Below are 15463 nucleotides of genomic sequence, written 5' to 3'. Positions count from 1 at the left end.
CTTTGAGAAACTGAGGCACAGAGATTTTATTTGCCCAAGATCGCAAGGCATTAAGTGGTAGAACCCGATCTCATCACATTTCATGCTCTAAGCCACTCAGCTGTAAACATAATATGGCAGATTGCCATTTAGAGGTACTAAAATATCTCTACCCTGCTCCTACCCTGGTGCCAACCAGCCTGACCAGCACTGAGACCACGCCAGGGAGGTGGTTGTCTCCCTTTTCCATTTCTGTATCCTTCATTCATGAGTAGAGGAAAGTTACCCCTGACCCTCATCTCACATTTGGTACATATCTTATACCCTGAATAGACTGTAAGCACCTGGAGGGCAGGGATAACTAATTCAACACACATTCATCAAATAGGTACTGTGGTGTTGAAGTCACTCCTAGAGGTATATGTATATGTTTGAGGGCCCAACATCCCTGGGCCTGAGTCCTCTGCTTCCCACTGGAACCATGCCCCTCCCAGTCCCCATAAGTCTTTGGGAAGTTGGGACACAGGGGAGGGTCAAAGCCTATATCGGGGTCCTCTTAGGAAAGGGACCTGGGGGCGGGAGAGGGGTTCTGAGGAGTAAAACCACTTCCTGTGTAGCTAGTTCCTGTGTTGACAGAGCTGAAGGGGAGGAGGGGAGTAGAGAGAACAGAGCCTAGGGTTGGGGGGTCAACTGAGACCCAAGATGAAAAGGCCAAGAGTCCTTCCCCATCATGAACCCCCTCCACTACTGCAGCTGGAGGAGCTTTTCCCAGTCTCTGTGCTCCCCTGGGGCAAGAGAGGTCGAGCAAGCAGTTTGGGTGGGAAAACAGAACTGGAGGAAGTTGACAGGGATGGGCGGGGCCCGTGGGGGGGCTGACCAGGAACCCAGCTTCCTGCTCAGTACCCAGGCATCCAGCCCCTGGCTCACCCCCACCCCTTCCAGCCCCCACTCCCCTCCGGAACCTAGGGTTCCAGCCCTCCTCCCAAATCCCAGCTACCCTTCCCCCTTCAGTTTCCCTGCTCAGGGGATGGAGGCCGAGAGACCCCAGGAAGAAGAGGAAGATGACCAGGTGAGCTGCACACCGGGTTGGGGAGGCTGACACTGGGAGAAAGGGAGGTGAGAGGACCTGGGACAGCAACGTAGTGACAGGGGTTTCAGGGGACTTAGAAGGGTTTGGGCAAACTGAGGCAGGAACAGAGACACAGAGAGAAGAAATGGGCTGTTGGCCTAGCCTCCTGCCCACCACACCCGGGCTTGATTGGACCGGGTGTCTCTCAGCATCAGGGACCCCATCAGGATGAGCATGACTGGCCCCCTATGAACACCAGCACTCGGCCTTGGCGATCTGCTCCTCCGTCCCCTCCTCCTTCAGGGACCCGTCACACAGGTACCCTCACCAGCTCCGGGAGCTCCCTGACCTTGGTGCCCACATCCTTCCTAATCCCATTACCAAGGCCCACTCCATCCTGGGCCCTCTCCCCACCTCCTCCTGACTCCCCATTACAGCCCCTCAGCTCTGACCCCAAGTGCCTAAACACCTTGCACCACCAAACCTGCTGTCTGCCAATTTCTCTGGGTCTCTGAGCCCTACCTCTCCTTTCCCCAGCCCTGGGGCCCCGCTCCGCCTCCCTGCTCTCCCTACAGACTGAGCTCCTTCTGGATTTGGTGGCGGAGGCCCAGTCCCGCCGCCTAGAGGAGCAGAGAGCCACCTTCCACATCCCCCAGAATCCCCCAAGCAGAGCCCCAGCCCCACACCGGCCTCTTGAGGACAGAGAACAGCTCTACAGCACTATCCTCAGTCACCAGGTGAGACACCTACCCAAAAGGCAAGATCCAAGGTTCCTGGTCTCTTGGTCTTCCCTCTCCCCAGCATCTGCCCCCTTGCCTAGCCTAGTCCCCCCCATGCCCATCACAGGTATCCCCTATACCCCTTCCACCAGCCTTGGCTCCTTTCAAGGCCTGTTCCTCTTAAAACCTCACCAACACCCTCCCTTCCCTCCACTCCTCCAGTGCCAGCGGATGGAAGCCCAGCGGTCAGAGCCTCCCCTACCCCCAGGGGGACAGGAGCTCCTGGAGTTGCTGCTGAGAGTTCAGGGTGGGGGTCGAATGGAGGAGCAAAGGTCCCGGCCCCCAACACATACCTGCTGAGACTTGAGCGACCCCACCAGCCACTCCGCACTCTGGGGCTCAAAGCTGGCCAGCCCTCAACTACTGCGTGGCAGGGGCACCAGAGACTGGAGGACCCAGGAGAAATCTCAATATTCATCACCCTCATCCACCTTTTCTGGGAATGGAGGGGGTGAAAGTCCTCAAACCCTGAGCATAGTCAAAGTAGGATGGTCATTTAACTCCCTCCCCTAGTGTGTGGGAGCTTGAAGCAGTGAAGGAATCCCAGCCACTGAGGGACACCCCACCCCCTCCTCTGATCACAGGGAGTGGTTCTAAGTCCTGAGTTGTGGAGACATCCTCAGGGGGCAGAATCTGAGGGCTCAGGCCTCCCTATCTCCCAAGAAAAGGCAAATCTCCCAAGGTTAGGGCCTGACAGTCCCACCCTCCTTCTCAGTAAGAAGACAGAGAAGGCACTGTAAAGAGACCATTCCCCCACCCACCACCAGCACCCCCAGCCCCAGGATGCGGGGCCTACAGGCTGTGAATGGACACTTAGCACTGCCCCCCTGCCTCCCCACTGCTGCTCTAAGTCTGATGTTTTGGTTGTATGAATAAATGTAATTCTCCTCCCAACTGAAGAAGACTGGTGTTTCGGGCTGCTGTGGGGAAGGAGGGGTAGTGGGGGGGCGGGGGAGAGGAAGGTGAAGCCGGAGGCCGCCTCTCTCCCTAGTCTGGCGAGAGGCCAGCCCCCCTCCCTGGCTGGTTAATTACTGGCTCATTAAGCAGCGGCTGGAGACCTCCCTAATTATACCCTCCCAGCCCCCCTCTCCTGGTTTTAATTAAGTAGAACAGGGAGGGGAGTCATTAGGACAAGAAATATGAACTAAGCTGTCTGTGAACCCAGGCATTCTAGCGGCCAGAGACCACAAAACCTAGATCCCTAATTCGGAACCCAGGCGGCGGTCCCCTAGGCCCAACAAGCCCCGCTTTCCAGGCCGACGACTTGCAGCCCCGTGGCCTACGCATATTTTCCCCGTGGGTCCAGTCTCCTCCCCTCGTCCCCTCTTCCCTCTCCCCTCCTCCACTCGGTCCCAGTTCCTCTGCTTCTGTGTGTCTCTCTCCGCCCCCAGCTCCTCCCTGTTCCTCCTCTCTTCTCCCCTCCTCTTCCTCCCCGGCTCCCCTCCCCCAGCCTCCCTCCCTCGCTCCCCCCTCTCCTCCCTCCTCCCTCCTCCCTCTCTCTCTCACACACACCCCCGCTTGGGCCTCTTCTCTCTCTCCGGCTCCATTTTCTCCGCCGCCGGGGGCCGGGGTCTCCTGTGGGGGGCCCAGCCGGTACCCCAGGTCTCCCTTCAGGCCCGGGGTGAACCTCCGGGGGAGCCGGGAGGGGAGAAACGGGTGGGGGTTGGGGCGGAGGGAGCAGCGGCCCCACCGAGTTTGGGGGGGGAAGTAACCAGGCGGGGGGAGGGCGGAGCAGGGAGGGGGCCTCAGGGCCCCCCCCCAACTATGGACGAGCGGCTGCTGGGGCCGCCCCCTCCAGGCGGGGGCCGGGGGGGCCTGGGATTGGTGGGTGGGGAGCCTGGGGGCCCTGGCGAGCCTCCCGGCGGCGGAGACCCCGGTGGGGGTAACGGGGGGGTCCCGGGAGGCCGAGGGAAGCAAGACATCGGGGACATTCTGCAGCAGATAATGACCATCACCGACCAGAGCCTGGATGAGGCCCAGGCCAAGTGAGTGCCCCCACCCCGGGACCCTACACAGACCCAGCAGAAGCCCCATTCACAAGCTCTGAATCTTTGGGGAATCCCCACCCCCACCCCCCACTCCAGGACCCTCTCCAGGATCCTACAGCTCTCTTCTTTCCTTACTCCTGTTAGTCCTGAGATAAGCCATCCCTCTCAAACCTCCCTTCACCACCAGACCCTGAAACCTTCAAAGAGGGGAGCCCAGGGTGGTCTCACTGCCCACCCACCCCCCACCTCTCACTGACCCCTGTACCGCCCTGGAACATCCTTCCACCTCCAGAGCCCTGCTCTGGCTCTCAGACTAAGAAACTGCTATGCTGTCTTCCTAACTCTCCACCCAGCCCACCCCCATCTTCTCCAGACCTGGGTCCATCCCAGAGCTCCTACCACTCCTCTCCACCACTTGCCCACCCTCCCAGGGGTCCTCACCCAGCCCTTAGCCCTTGCTCAGCCAGACACTAGGAGCATCAAAGCCTCCTGCCTTGGTCAGTCCCCGGACCCCCCCCCCCCCCACACATCTGTATTGAAATCCCCAGCCCCGTCTCTGGCACCTCAAACTCTGACTCTTCTCACAGTCTCCATCTCGTTTCCTCTGAAATCTACCTAGTCACTCTCAAGTTGGCAGTCACCCCCAAATTTCCCTGTGTCCCCTTTTAGGCCCATTTCCCACAGCCCCGTGTGTGCCCACGGTGCCTTTATCTTGCTGCCTGCACCTTCCCCCCGCATCTTCCTAAAGCCAAGCAACTTCCCCACATCTCCACATTCCAGGAGCTGTCTCCCCCCCCAACTCCGTCATGTCCCCACCCCCACCTTCTACCTCCCTTCTTGTTCCTAGGCTCCCCCTCACCCTCGTGGTACCCCCATCCCGACCCACCTCTGTTCTTGTAGCTTCTCAACTATTCTTTCCCTTTCCTCCCAAGGAAACACGCCCTTAACTGCCACCGCATGAAGCCTGCTCTCTTTAGTGTCCTGTGCGAAATCAAGGAGAAAACCGGTATGTGGGTCCCCCTCTGATTCCTCACCTCTGGGGACTGAACTCTGTTCTTTAGAGGGCTCAGGCCAAGAGTTTGACATCTCGGGGCACTGAGGACAGTAGGGGTTAGGGAAGTTGCTAAGGGAAAATGGGGAGGGAACCAAAGCCTAGAAACATGGGTCTGCAGGAGACACCAGGAGGGCTACGAGCCGGCTCTGGGTTCCCTGGGTCCCTAAGTTCACTCGCCTGCATGCTAGGCCTCAGCATTCGAAGCTCCCAAGAGGAGGAGCCGGTGGACCCACAGCTGATGCGCCTGGACAACATGCTTCTGGCAGAGGGTGTGGCTGGGCCTGAGAAAGGGGGGGGCTCTGCTGCAGCAGCTGCAGCCGCCGCAGCCTCGGGTGGCGGCGTGTCCCCTGACAACTCCATCGAACACTCCGACTATCGCAGCAAACTTGCCCAAATCCGCCACATCTACCACTCGGAGCTGGAGAAGTACGAGCAGGTGAGGCGACCAGGCCGGCGTGGGTGAGAGGACAGGGCAGCCCAAGACCAGAGGGCCCCTCCTCACAGCCCCGGGCGCCCACTGCAGGCATGTAACGAGTTCACGACGCACGTCATGAACCTGCTGAGGGAACAGAGCCGCACGCGGCCTGTGGCTCCCAAGGAGATGGAGCGCATGGTGAGCATCATCCACCGAAAGTTCAGCGCCATCCAGATGCAGCTCAAGCAGAGCACCTGTGAGGCTGTCATGATCCTGCGTTCCCGCTTCTTGGATGCCAGGTGGGGCTCCTTCCCCCCACTTCTCCCAGCCTCAGGGCCACCGGCTCACACACAACACGGTGCTCCATGGCAGTGGCGCCCTCTAGAGTGGTGCAAGACAGACGCCCTGCTGGGACAGCAGCCGCCTCACCACCATTCTCCCTCTTCTGTAGACGCAAACGCCGCAACTTCAGCAAACAGGCCACTGAGGTCCTCAATGAGTACTTCTACTCCCACCTGAGTAACCCGTATCCTAGTGAGGAGGCTAAGGAGGAGCTTGCCAAGAAGTGTGGGATCACTGTCTCTCAGGTATGGGAGGTGGGACTCGGGGCCGGGGTGTAGTGGTCAGATTAAAAGCTCTCTGATCGACTGACTGAGGCGGTTACGGGGGGTGGGGGTTGGGGGGGAAGGTCTGCACCTGACCCTCCTCTCTGCTCCATGCCTCACAGGTCTCCAACTGGTTTGGCAACAAGCGGATCCGCTATAAGAAAAATATTGGAAAGTTCCAAGAGGAGGCCAACATCTATGCCGTCAAGACTGCTGTGTCAGTCACCCAGGGGGGCCACAGCCGCACCAGCTCCCCGACACCCCCTTCCTCTGCAGGTGGACCCCGCTGCCATCCTGGCTGGTTCTCTTGCACACTTCCGGCCTTTGTTCCCACTTCCTATCTAGACAGGATCCCAGCAGAGAGGGGGCCTTTTGGGATGAGAGGGAACTAGCTGAGATGGGGTGGAGATGTCAGGGGACAAAGGCCAGTCCAGCGAAGTAACTTCTGTCTTCCAGCAAGTGGCCAGGGAGGGAGGGGGAGGCTCAGACACAGCCTGCTCCTGAGTGTTGCAATGTCTTAGGGATAAGTTGTGTACAGCAGCACACCCCCGGAACTAGTTCAGAGGGCTTTTTGGAAACACAGGACTATGGCGAGTCTCAGGCTCTGTTAGACTCTTCCCTAATTCTCTCTCTGCTCCCCCAAGGCTCTGGCGGCTCTTTCAATCTCTCAGGATCCGGAGACATGTTTCTGGGGATGCCCGGGCTCAACGGAGATTCCTATTCTGCTTCCCAGGTCAGGTGGCCCATCTCCCCTCGACCAGGGCTTGCCCAAACTCGGTTTCCTGCTCTCCAGGGTATGAGACTCCTCACTGTGTCCTGCCCTTCTTTGCTGCCTGCAGGTGGAATCACTCCGACACTCAATGGGGCCAGGGGGCTACGGGGATAACCTTGGGGGAGGCCAGATGTACAGCCCTCGGGAAATGAGGGTGAGTGAACACCTGACGCTCCCTTTGTCCACCTCTCACCTGGACAGGATGGCTTTCCTCTGGCCGTGTTGTCTCCCACACTGGATTTCCCTGCCCCAACCTCTCTCTTTTTCTAGGCAAATGGTGGCTGGCAGGAAGCTGTAACCCCATCCTCAGTGACATCTCCGACAGAGGGACCAGGGAGCGTTCACTCTGACACTTCCAACTGATCTTGCCCCTCAGGGCCACAGGGGTGGGGGCTCACAAGGCGACTCTTGAAGAGGACGCAGGCATCCAGAGGACAAACCACAGACACAGGAGAAGCACAAGACAGAGAAGGGCAAATGGGGTCATCCCTTCCCTGACCAGACTCTCCAGTGCTGGGGGTGCTGACTATATGGCAGGGAGAATGGGGTCCCCTAAGGGGAAAGTGGGGTCTCAACCCCTTTTTTCCTTTCAGTCTTTCTTCTCTCCCTTTCTCTCACACATAAACCACACACCCAGAATTCTGTTGTTCAGATCGCTTTCCCTTTGCTCTACCTGCCATACTATATTCCATTTCTGTATCTTTCTCTGGGCTCCCCCACTCTTCCCTCCTCTACCCCACTTAACCTGCTCTGGGATCTGTGGAGAAGCCAGCCCTGCCTGACCGGAGATGCCAAAACTGGGGACACTCCCGGACAGAGGACATGGGCCATGAACTCTGTGCCTCCCCACCCCCTGCCCCTCCAGATGGCTTTATTACCTCATACGCAGCTCATCTTAAACCAATAGAATCGCTCGGTGGACGAAAGTGTCTGACTCAGATATCTACCTCGGAGGGAGTTTCTGCTACTTTAGGGAATTGTTGACTGGGCTTTGGGGTTGATTTTTTTTTTTTTTTTTTTTCTCTTAAAGGAAAGAAAGAAAACCCTGGGATCCATCTGTACTATCTGAATTTTTTGTTTTGTTATTGGTTCTTAATTTTTAGTTTGGGGAAGTAGATGTTTTTATAAATATATTGATTTTTTTTTTTTTAATTTCTTACTTTCCCACGTTAGGGGTGATAGCCGAAGGGGTCATAAGAGAAAGGGGAACAAATAGAACTTGTAAACAGGCCCACCTGGCTCCAGTCCTATCCATCAGAAAGTATGCTTAGCAGGGCCCCAAGCCTGCCCCCCTAAAATCACTTAGGTATTTTTGCTTGTACGATCACTTAAGTGTTCTTTGCTTATGCAGGCAGCTCTCTGCTGCATTTGGTGTGGAGGTAGTCAGGGGCTTGTTCTGCTGACCTATCCCCCCCTCCCCCCACATACAAACACACAGCACCCCTGGGCAGGGCTGGACTCAGTAATTTTGAGGAAGAGCCACCTTCCCCTGTGAGTGACACGTCTTTAAGTCTTTTTAAACTACTCTTTGCAGATTGGAGGGGGAAGAATGGGGAAGGGGTTATTGCCAAATATGGTGAATGTGGGTTGGGGTACCTGTGTGTGTATCTCCCTCAACTTCCCCAGAAATGAGGCATTTTTTTTCTCAGTTCAAAAATCAAGAAGGTGGGGAGAGAGAAGAGGGAGATTACAAAAAGCCAAGTATGGGGGAAAGTAAAATCACCCATGACCTATTCTTGGCCAGAACTCTACCATCTGAGCCCCTCAAACATCCTCAGGATTTTACAAGACTGTCCTAGTGGGGAACCTCTCCTGTCAAAGATCCAGGCAGGACTGGAGGGGAGCAGATTGGATGTGTGATGGGTGGTGGGCAGGAGGCACGGGTCGGGGGCAGTTCTCTCCTCACTTGTAAACTTGTAGTTTCACAGAAAAGGAAAAAAAAAAAAAAAACATGCAGTTTTAAATAAAGAAATTTCTTTTTTCCCTGGGCTTAGTTGAACATTATTTTCAAAAACATGAGAAACCCCAGAATAAAATCTGTCTCATAAAGCCCCACACAGGTGTTTCCCCCGACTCCTCCCAGCCTTCCCCTCGCCACCCAGGTCCCACGGTTCACCTTCAACCCTCCCCAAAGGCAACAGCCAGGCCTGAACCCTGTCGTCCAGCAACCTTACCTAAGCCATATGGGCTCCAGTCCGTCCACCAGGCAAGCCCTCAGTAGACGGAGTTGGGGTCCTGAGTAATGAGAAATTCTAGGAGGTACATTCCCGCCCCCCTCCCCACGTGGATATGGCTGTGCCTGGAGACCGGCAGTGCCTAAGGGTGGGGTGATCATTGTTTCTCCTCCTACCTGAAGGACTCTTGTCCAAGCAGCATGAATTCCTAGCATTCCCTGTGGCGGGACAGGACGGGAAGATAGGGGTAGGGGAGAGGGTGCAAGCCCCACCTAGGGCGGTGGCCACAGCAGTGAGGAGCAGACAGAGCCAGGAGCCTGGGAAGGAAGCAGGATGGCAGCAGGGGCAGCAGCAGGAGCCTGGGTGCTGGTCCTCAGTCTGTGGGGTGAGCCATTCCCCCCCTCACACCAATCCCCCATAGAAAGCATTTCGTTCCCCTCCCCAAATCTGCCCAGAACTTTCCTGGAAACTGGCATTGCTTTTCAAGCTCCCTCACCCATCTTGACCTCCCCTAGTTTTGTTAGCCTCTCCCTTCCTTCCTACCCCTCCACCATTGTACTGTCTCCCAGGGGCAGTAGTAGGCGACCGAAACATCACGGCCCGGATTGGGAAGCCACTGGTGCTGAACTGTAGGGGAGCCCCCAAAAAACCACCCCAACAGCTAGAATGGAAACTGGTAAGCAGGGCTCCTGCCACAGCTTCCCTCCTTCCAGAGACCAGGAATGATTCCCTTCCCCACCTCCCTGTCTCATGAGTCCTTTCCCAAAGGACTCGCACTGTTCAGGCCCCTCTCCTCTGTCCCCAGAACACAGGTCGCACAGAAGCTTGGAAGGTCCTGTCTCCCGAGGGAGGCTCCTGGGATAGCGTGGCTCAAGTGCTCCCCAATGGTTCCCTCCTCCTGCCAGCAGTAGGGATCCAGGATGAGGGGACTTTCCGGTGTCAGGCAACAAGCAGGAATGGAAAGGAGATGAGGTCCGCCTACCAAGTCCAAGTCTACCGTAAGAGTTCCAGGGCCTTCTCCCTGGCCCACCTCTCATCTAAGGAAAAGCCTTCAACCCCAGCCCTTGATTCCTTGGCCCTGGTGTGGGAGAACCTGTGACTTCAGCTGCCCTAGATCCTACACCCACGTGCGAGTCTTCAAAGCTGCAGCCTCTGACTGAAATTTTCCCTCCTTCAGAGATTCCTGGGAAGCCAGAAATTGTCTCTCCTGCCTCTGAACTCATGCCTGGTGTCCCCAATAAGGTAGTAGAAGCGGGGGGAAGTAGAAAGCAGTCCTGAGAAGAGGAAGGGGAGTGTAAGCTCTGCGCGCGCGCGCGCGTGTGTGTGTGTGTGTGTGTGTGTGTAGTCTCTTATTTTCAAAGATAATGAAGGTCACTCTTTCCCCAGGTGGGGACATGTGTGTCCGAGGGGGGCTATCCTGCAGGGACTCTTAATTGGCATTCAGAAGGGAAACTCCTCATACCTGATGGCAAAGGTAAGTCCCAAAGTCTCCCCTCCCAGCTGCTTTCTTTCTGATCCCTCTCCCACACCCACCCTGGGATATCTTGCCTTACCCTCCCCTCCCTGCACAGGAGTGTCTGTGCTGGAAGAGACCACGAGACACCCTCAGACAGGGCTTTTCACACTCCAGTCGGCGCTGATGGTGACCCCAGCCTGGGGAGGAGCTCCCCACCTCACCTTCTCCTGTAGCTTCAGCCCTGGACTTCCCCGGCGTCGAGCCCTACACACAGCCTCCATCCAGCTCAGAGTCTGGGGTGAGTAGAGGCCCTCAGGGAAGAGGAAAGCCCACGGCCACTAGGACCACACAGATATAACTTTCAACTTCATGCCCTCTGCCCCAGAGCCTGTGCCTCCAGAGGTCCGAGTGATGGTACAGCCAGAAGGTGGAAAACTAGTTCGTGGTGGTACTGTGACCCTGACCTGTGAAACCCCTGCCCAGTCCTCCCTTCAGATCCACTGGATCAAGGATGTGAGTGACTTGGGGAGGGGGCTGGAAAGTAAAGAGACACACCACTGGCAATGAGAATAGGAGGCTCATGGAGAGGCGGCGAGGAGCCGGGAAAGACAACCGAGTACTTGAGGATGTAAAGACCAAGACAGAAGTATGGGATGTGTGGAGATGTTGTAAGTCTCCTGTCCCCCTTCCACCCCCAGGGCATACCCTTGCACCTTGCCCCCAGCCCTGTGCTGCTCCTCAATGATGTGGAGTTTGACGACGAGGGAAGCTACAGCTGTGTGGCCACCTATCCCGGCCATGGGCCCCAGGAAAGCCCGGCTGTCCGTGTCGTCATCGGTGAGAAAACCTCTCTCCAAACCCCAGGGATCCTGGGGCTGGGTTAAGAGACAGTGCAGATACCAGTTCCCTAGCCCAACCTGGCACTGTCCCCAAGAACCACACCACTCCTCCTTGGTTCACCCACATCCAGGCCTCCTCTGCCCCACCCAAACTCTCCTGAGAGAGCAGCCCAGCTGTTCCCTCTCTCCTCTCAAGAAAGGGGAAGACTCGATCAGGGCTCCCACTAATAGCCTTCTCTCAAATTTAGACCTTCCCTTCTAACCTGCTCTGACTTTGCCTTTCAGAAGCAGAGGAGGAGCCCATCGCAGGTGAGGGGTTGGAAGCAGATGGCCCCAACAGGACTGGGGGATGGGTAGTCAACAAGAAAGGAATGGTGAGTGGTGGGGGCCCTCACTTCTCCCCATCTCTCTACAGGCTCTGTGGAAGGGCAGGGACTGGGAACTGTAGCCCTGGCCCTGGGGATCCTGGGAGGCCTGGGGATCGCTGCCCTGCTCATTGGGGCCATCATGTGGCGAAGACAGCGACGCCGAAGAGAGGAAAGGTGAGTGAGAAAGCCAAACAGCTCAGACTTGGGACCACCAGGCAGCAAGAAGGGGTGTGGGGGCAGGAATGACAAAGCACTAGAAACCATGTGCAGAATTCTCCCCAATCCCCCTCCACAGGAAGGCCCCAGAAAACCAGGAGGAGGAGGAGGAGCGTGCAGAGCTGAATCAGTCAGAGGAGCCAGAGCCAGCTGAGAGCGGTGCAGCCGGGCCCTGAGGGGTGACAGCTAGACCCCATCTGTCAGCCCCCTTTTCTTCCCCCCGCCGCTGTTCTGTCCTGGCCTCAGAGCAGTTTCCCCCTATAAAACCTGTACCCCACCTCACCAAACTTGCTTCCACAACCAGAGCCTCCCATAGTGATAAGTAAACACCTCGCCTATTTGCTCTTGTGTACATGTCTGTGTGTGTGTGAGAGAGACAGTGAGTGTGTGAGAGAGACAGTGAGTGTGTGAGACACCCTCACCCCCTGAATCCTTGAGAGCCTTGAAGAAGAGGGGCTCACCCTCACACCTCCCCATACCACACAGATATTTACTCAGTTGGGGATAAGATGCTCCTGTCCTGGAAGGAAGGAGGAAAGGACAAAAGTGGGCAGAGTTCCCATCAATACATCTCACCTTGTTTATTGAATTTATAATAAAGGAGGTAGTGAGGGGAAGAAAGCACTTAGAGGCAGAACCCATATTAGACAATGGGGAGAGAAAAATTAAGTTAAATCAACAGGGGGAAGGTAGGGGAGAGTCAGAGGGAGCCTTGTTCATCTTTCAACATCAAATCAGTAAAAGTGGGGGAAAGCAAAGGATCAGGAGAGAGAAGAAACAGACATCCTCTTCTGTCTGTCCTCCTGTCCCAGAGGTGGGAGTTATGATGCTACTCAGTGAGTTCAGAGCAGAAGGTTCTCCCATACTCTGCACAGATGTCACTCCTCCTACCCACAGCCTCCTAGAAAGCGGCCGTGGCCTTAGCCAATAGAAACGGAGGAGTTGGGGAGGCGGGGCCAGGAGTAAGGAAGGGTCAGCAAGGACCCCCAATACTGATTCTCCTCTGGCTGGAGGTGGGCAGGAAGGAGACAAAGCTCAAATACTGAGCAGCCAGAAAAAGAAGAAGATGGCGAGAAACAGGAAGAGGGAGTCCTGCCAGCTGGAGGCCGGGTGACCCTGTCCCAGATCCACACCTGTAGGAGAGAGGAAAGCTGTGGAAGAAGCATCCACTCCTAGGTTGGGAAGGGGCCTGAGCTGAGGGAAGGCTCTTACCTGTACCCTGATGGAATGGCTCATGAGTGTTGAAGACGGTGGTGAAAAAGCCAAAAGGAAAAGCACCAACACCAAATGAGAAGTGAAAGCCCCCGGTATCTCCAAATGACTGGAATCCCTAGGGAGGTGGACAAAGTCAGAGGAGAACTGGGCAGGTCTTTGGCAGGGAAGGAACACAATTAGACAAGACTCACCCCTCTGCTCTCCGGGGCTGGTCGCTGGCCCTGGGGGCGGGGTGGAGTTTTCAATCTGAAGGACAGGAGAAGGGCTAGCAATGAGAAACCATCTCTTCCCTTCCACACCCCACTCCCAGGGCAGAAACCCTCACCCCCCCCTCTCTCACCTGGGGTCCTGGGGCTTCTGGCTCCCTCGCCCATAAAGAGGAACAACCTTTTCTCTGCTGATCCCAGCTTTACACACTGGGCACTCTTGCCGCTCTGGCCGCGTCTCCAGCCACTGAGGGAGAAAATGAAGTGGTTTCCAGTTCACAGCAGGGTCTTTCAACTCCTCAGACCTCCCCATTTCCCTCTTCATCTCCTCTGAGTACGCACCTGATGAAGACAGGGCCAACTGGATGGGGGGGGAAAAAAAGAAGGTCAAACTAGCTACAGAAAAGACAGACACGGACCCAACCTCACAAGAGTGATCTCACCCCCTCTTCCCAGGTATTCCCTGTTTCTTTTCCTATTTTTTAAATTTCTACCATGCCAGCCAGTTTGGCCTTCCTGCTTCTCTGATCTTACAACATGTAAAGTAATATCCATCCTCAACATGCTCAACCCTCTCCTCTCCCCCAACACACACACACACACACACACACACACACACATGCACTCACACACCCATCTCCTCCTCCCTTCTCTGCCTTTTGACTTAAGTTTTCAGGTCTCTTCAAACAAGGCTTTCCAGATCTCCTCTTTCAGCCCCCAGCCCCATCCTTGTCCCTATCACTCCCAAACCATTTTTTCCTCTCTTCCTCTCAATAAAGTCCCTATTTCCACCATCCTTTAACTTCTCAGAATTGCCCCTTCAGTGCCCTTGTTCTCGGGTTTGTCATACCACTCCCTATCAACATCTCTCCTGAATGTGATCCCACATTCCCTAGGTGTCCCCTACTCAACTAATAAGGCATGTCACCCCTAACCTTTGAGTCTAATATGTTAACACCTGTACAGCTAAGACCTCTCACATTCTCGGGTCTTACCTGTTACAGATGTGCTGTGACGCCCACCCCGCCCCAACTCCTCTTAACACACCACACATACCCCTCAGCTCCTAGTTCCTATGACTCTCCGTCCCACGAGTCTCCTCTGTACAGATATGACCCTCTGGCCCACACAGACCCAAAGAGACCTAAGTGCCCTCCTCGGGCCTCACCGATGTGAATGTGCCCTCCGATTATCTGTATAATTGTATGCCACCCCGCCCACAGCCCCCTCCCCCGAGTAAGGAGGTGAGCCCCACTTTTCTCCCCCTCCCGGATCCTCACCAGTACAGGTGGCCACACACACTGACCACAGCTTCCCGAGCAGTCTCCAAACATATATTACATTCGAAGGTCGCGCCCGCCCCGCCCCGCTCGCGGTTTGGCCCTTCGGGGCCCCCGTCCTCATCCTCTGCTGCTGCCATGGCCAGTTCTGTTTCGCCTTCACGTACCCCTTAATCCCCCAAACACACACACACGCCGCAACAACGAGAAACCGCCTCCAGCCCACGGTCGTTGGGCGGGCTCCAAGGCTTTCTTAAGCACTATTGGCTTGAGTCACTGACAATCACACAGTTCAAAAGAAAGGATTGGTCCAAAGCGTAGGGGCGCGGTTTGCGCAGTCCTGCCCTTGCACAATGGTCATTGGCTAATACAGTCTCAGTCAGTGTTCAACGCGATGGGATTGGTAACAATTCGATACGAGCCGTCGCCCGACCAGGGGGAGCTTTATTCGTCTGATTAGCTGCCAGTCATAACCAAAGACCAAAAGCAATTGGTTCGGGACTACACAGGCCTCGCCTACTCTAAGTTGCCTTCCTTTCCTTCACGTCCCCTTTCAGAGAATGTCTGGATTCCTATTGGACTTTGGAGTGTAGGGCTCCAGAGCACTTGATTGGCTGGAACTCGACGGAAAATGGTGGTTAGGTAAAATGCGCGTGCGTAGCAGCCGGCGGGAAGGGGTGGGCCAATCCCGTGAGGGTTAAGCCTTCTCTGGTCCCACCCCCCTTTCCTCTGTCTTGTCGCCATGGTGACTGCTCTACGATTGGCGGGGTTTGGGGTTCAAAGGCCTTGGCTCGGCCTCATCCGGGTCCTCCGGCTGTGGTCTCTCTAGGCTGATTGGTCAGTTTCTTTCACCCCTGATTGGCCGAGATCGGGAAAGACGGCGAAAAGCTCGGCCGGTGACCAAATGCTCGGGTCGCAGGGTTTAAAATGGCTCCGGACTCCTTCGGTGACGTAGAGAGCAGAACTTGGGTTCGCCCCTCCCTTTTAGTGAAGAAGGGAGCAGAACTGGGATCAGCTCGTTTGGATGGTGCGAGCATCGATCTGGGGC

At 56.0% G+C, this 15463-nt stretch overlaps 4 protein-coding genes across 11 annotated transcripts; 3 read left to right on the top strand and 1 right to left on the bottom strand.

The window, feature by feature from the left end:
* The first annotated feature begins 636 nt into the window (after positions 1-636).
* LOC111152282 (G protein signaling modulator 3) lies at positions 637-2745 on the top strand. Of its 3 annotated transcripts, XM_022510754.1 has the most exons (5): positions 637-796; positions 991-1048; positions 1258-1366; positions 1586-1785; positions 1990-2744. In XM_022510754.1, exons 2-5 carry the CDS (start codon positions 1007-1009, stop codon positions 2125-2127), a joined length of 489 nt encoding a protein of 162 aa, XP_022366462.1. In that variant the 5' UTR covers positions 637-796; positions 991-1006; the 3' UTR covers positions 2128-2744. The 3 variants fall into 3 exon arrangements, with proteins under 3 accessions (XP_022366462.1, XP_022366461.1, XP_022366460.1); XM_022510753.1 differs by having other exon boundaries at positions 637-1048; positions 1264-1366; positions 1990-2745; XM_022510752.1 differs by having other exon boundaries at positions 638-1048.
* Positions 2746-3508: 763 nt separating this feature from the next.
* LOC111152182 (PBX homeobox 2) lies at positions 3509-7682 on the top strand. Its single transcript, XM_022510554.1, has 9 exons — positions 3509-3812; positions 4748-4821; positions 5058-5305; positions 5393-5583; positions 5736-5871; positions 6012-6165; positions 6534-6622; positions 6729-6815; positions 6932-7682. Exons 1-9 carry the CDS (start codon positions 3592-3594, stop codon positions 7022-7024), a joined length of 1293 nt encoding a protein of 430 aa, XP_022366262.1. The 5' UTR covers positions 3509-3591; the 3' UTR covers positions 7025-7682.
* A 971-nt stretch (positions 7683-8653) lies between these two features.
* Positions 8654-12052, top strand: LOC111152179 (advanced glycosylation end-product specific receptor). 6 transcript variants are annotated; one of them, XM_022510550.1, is made up of 12 exons: positions 8654-9220; positions 9405-9511; positions 9683-9833; positions 10013-10077; positions 10222-10309; positions 10407-10589; positions 10677-10804; positions 10990-11128; positions 11203-11216; positions 11424-11439; positions 11546-11672; positions 11794-12023. In XM_022510550.1, exons 1-12 carry the CDS (start codon positions 9169-9171, stop codon positions 11888-11890), a joined length of 1167 nt encoding a protein of 388 aa, XP_022366258.1. In that variant the 5' UTR covers positions 8654-9168; the 3' UTR covers positions 11891-12023. The 6 variants fall into 6 exon arrangements, with proteins under 6 accessions (XP_022366258.1, XP_022366257.1, XP_022366256.1 ...); XM_022510549.1 differs by having other exon boundaries at positions 9641-9833; XM_022510548.1 differs by having other exon boundaries at positions 9641-9833; positions 10013-10106; positions 10206-10309.
* Positions 12053-12270: 218 nt separating this feature from the next.
* LOC111152181 (ring finger protein 5) lies at positions 12271-14659 on the bottom strand. Its single transcript, XM_022510553.1, has 6 exons — positions 14416-14659; positions 13478-13496; positions 13270-13382; positions 13121-13175; positions 12927-13044; positions 12271-12847 (listed from the first exon to the last, which is right to left on the bottom strand). Exons 1-6 carry the CDS (start codon positions 14553-14555, stop codon positions 12750-12752), a joined length of 543 nt encoding a protein of 180 aa, XP_022366261.1. The 5' UTR covers positions 14556-14659; the 3' UTR covers positions 12271-12749.
* Between the last annotated feature and the right edge of the window lie 804 nt (positions 14660-15463).

Source organism: Enhydra lutris, unplaced genomic scaffold (assembly GCF_002288905.1).
Source record: "Enhydra lutris kenyoni isolate GAN:26980312 unplaced genomic scaffold, ASM228890v2 scaffoldscaffold28, whole genome shotgun sequence".
Taxonomy (NCBI): Eukaryota; Metazoa; Chordata; class Mammalia; order Carnivora; family Mustelidae; genus Enhydra; species Enhydra lutris.
The sequence above is the reverse complement of the archived record's forward strand: the minus strand, read 5'-3'. Positions and strand labels throughout refer to the sequence as shown.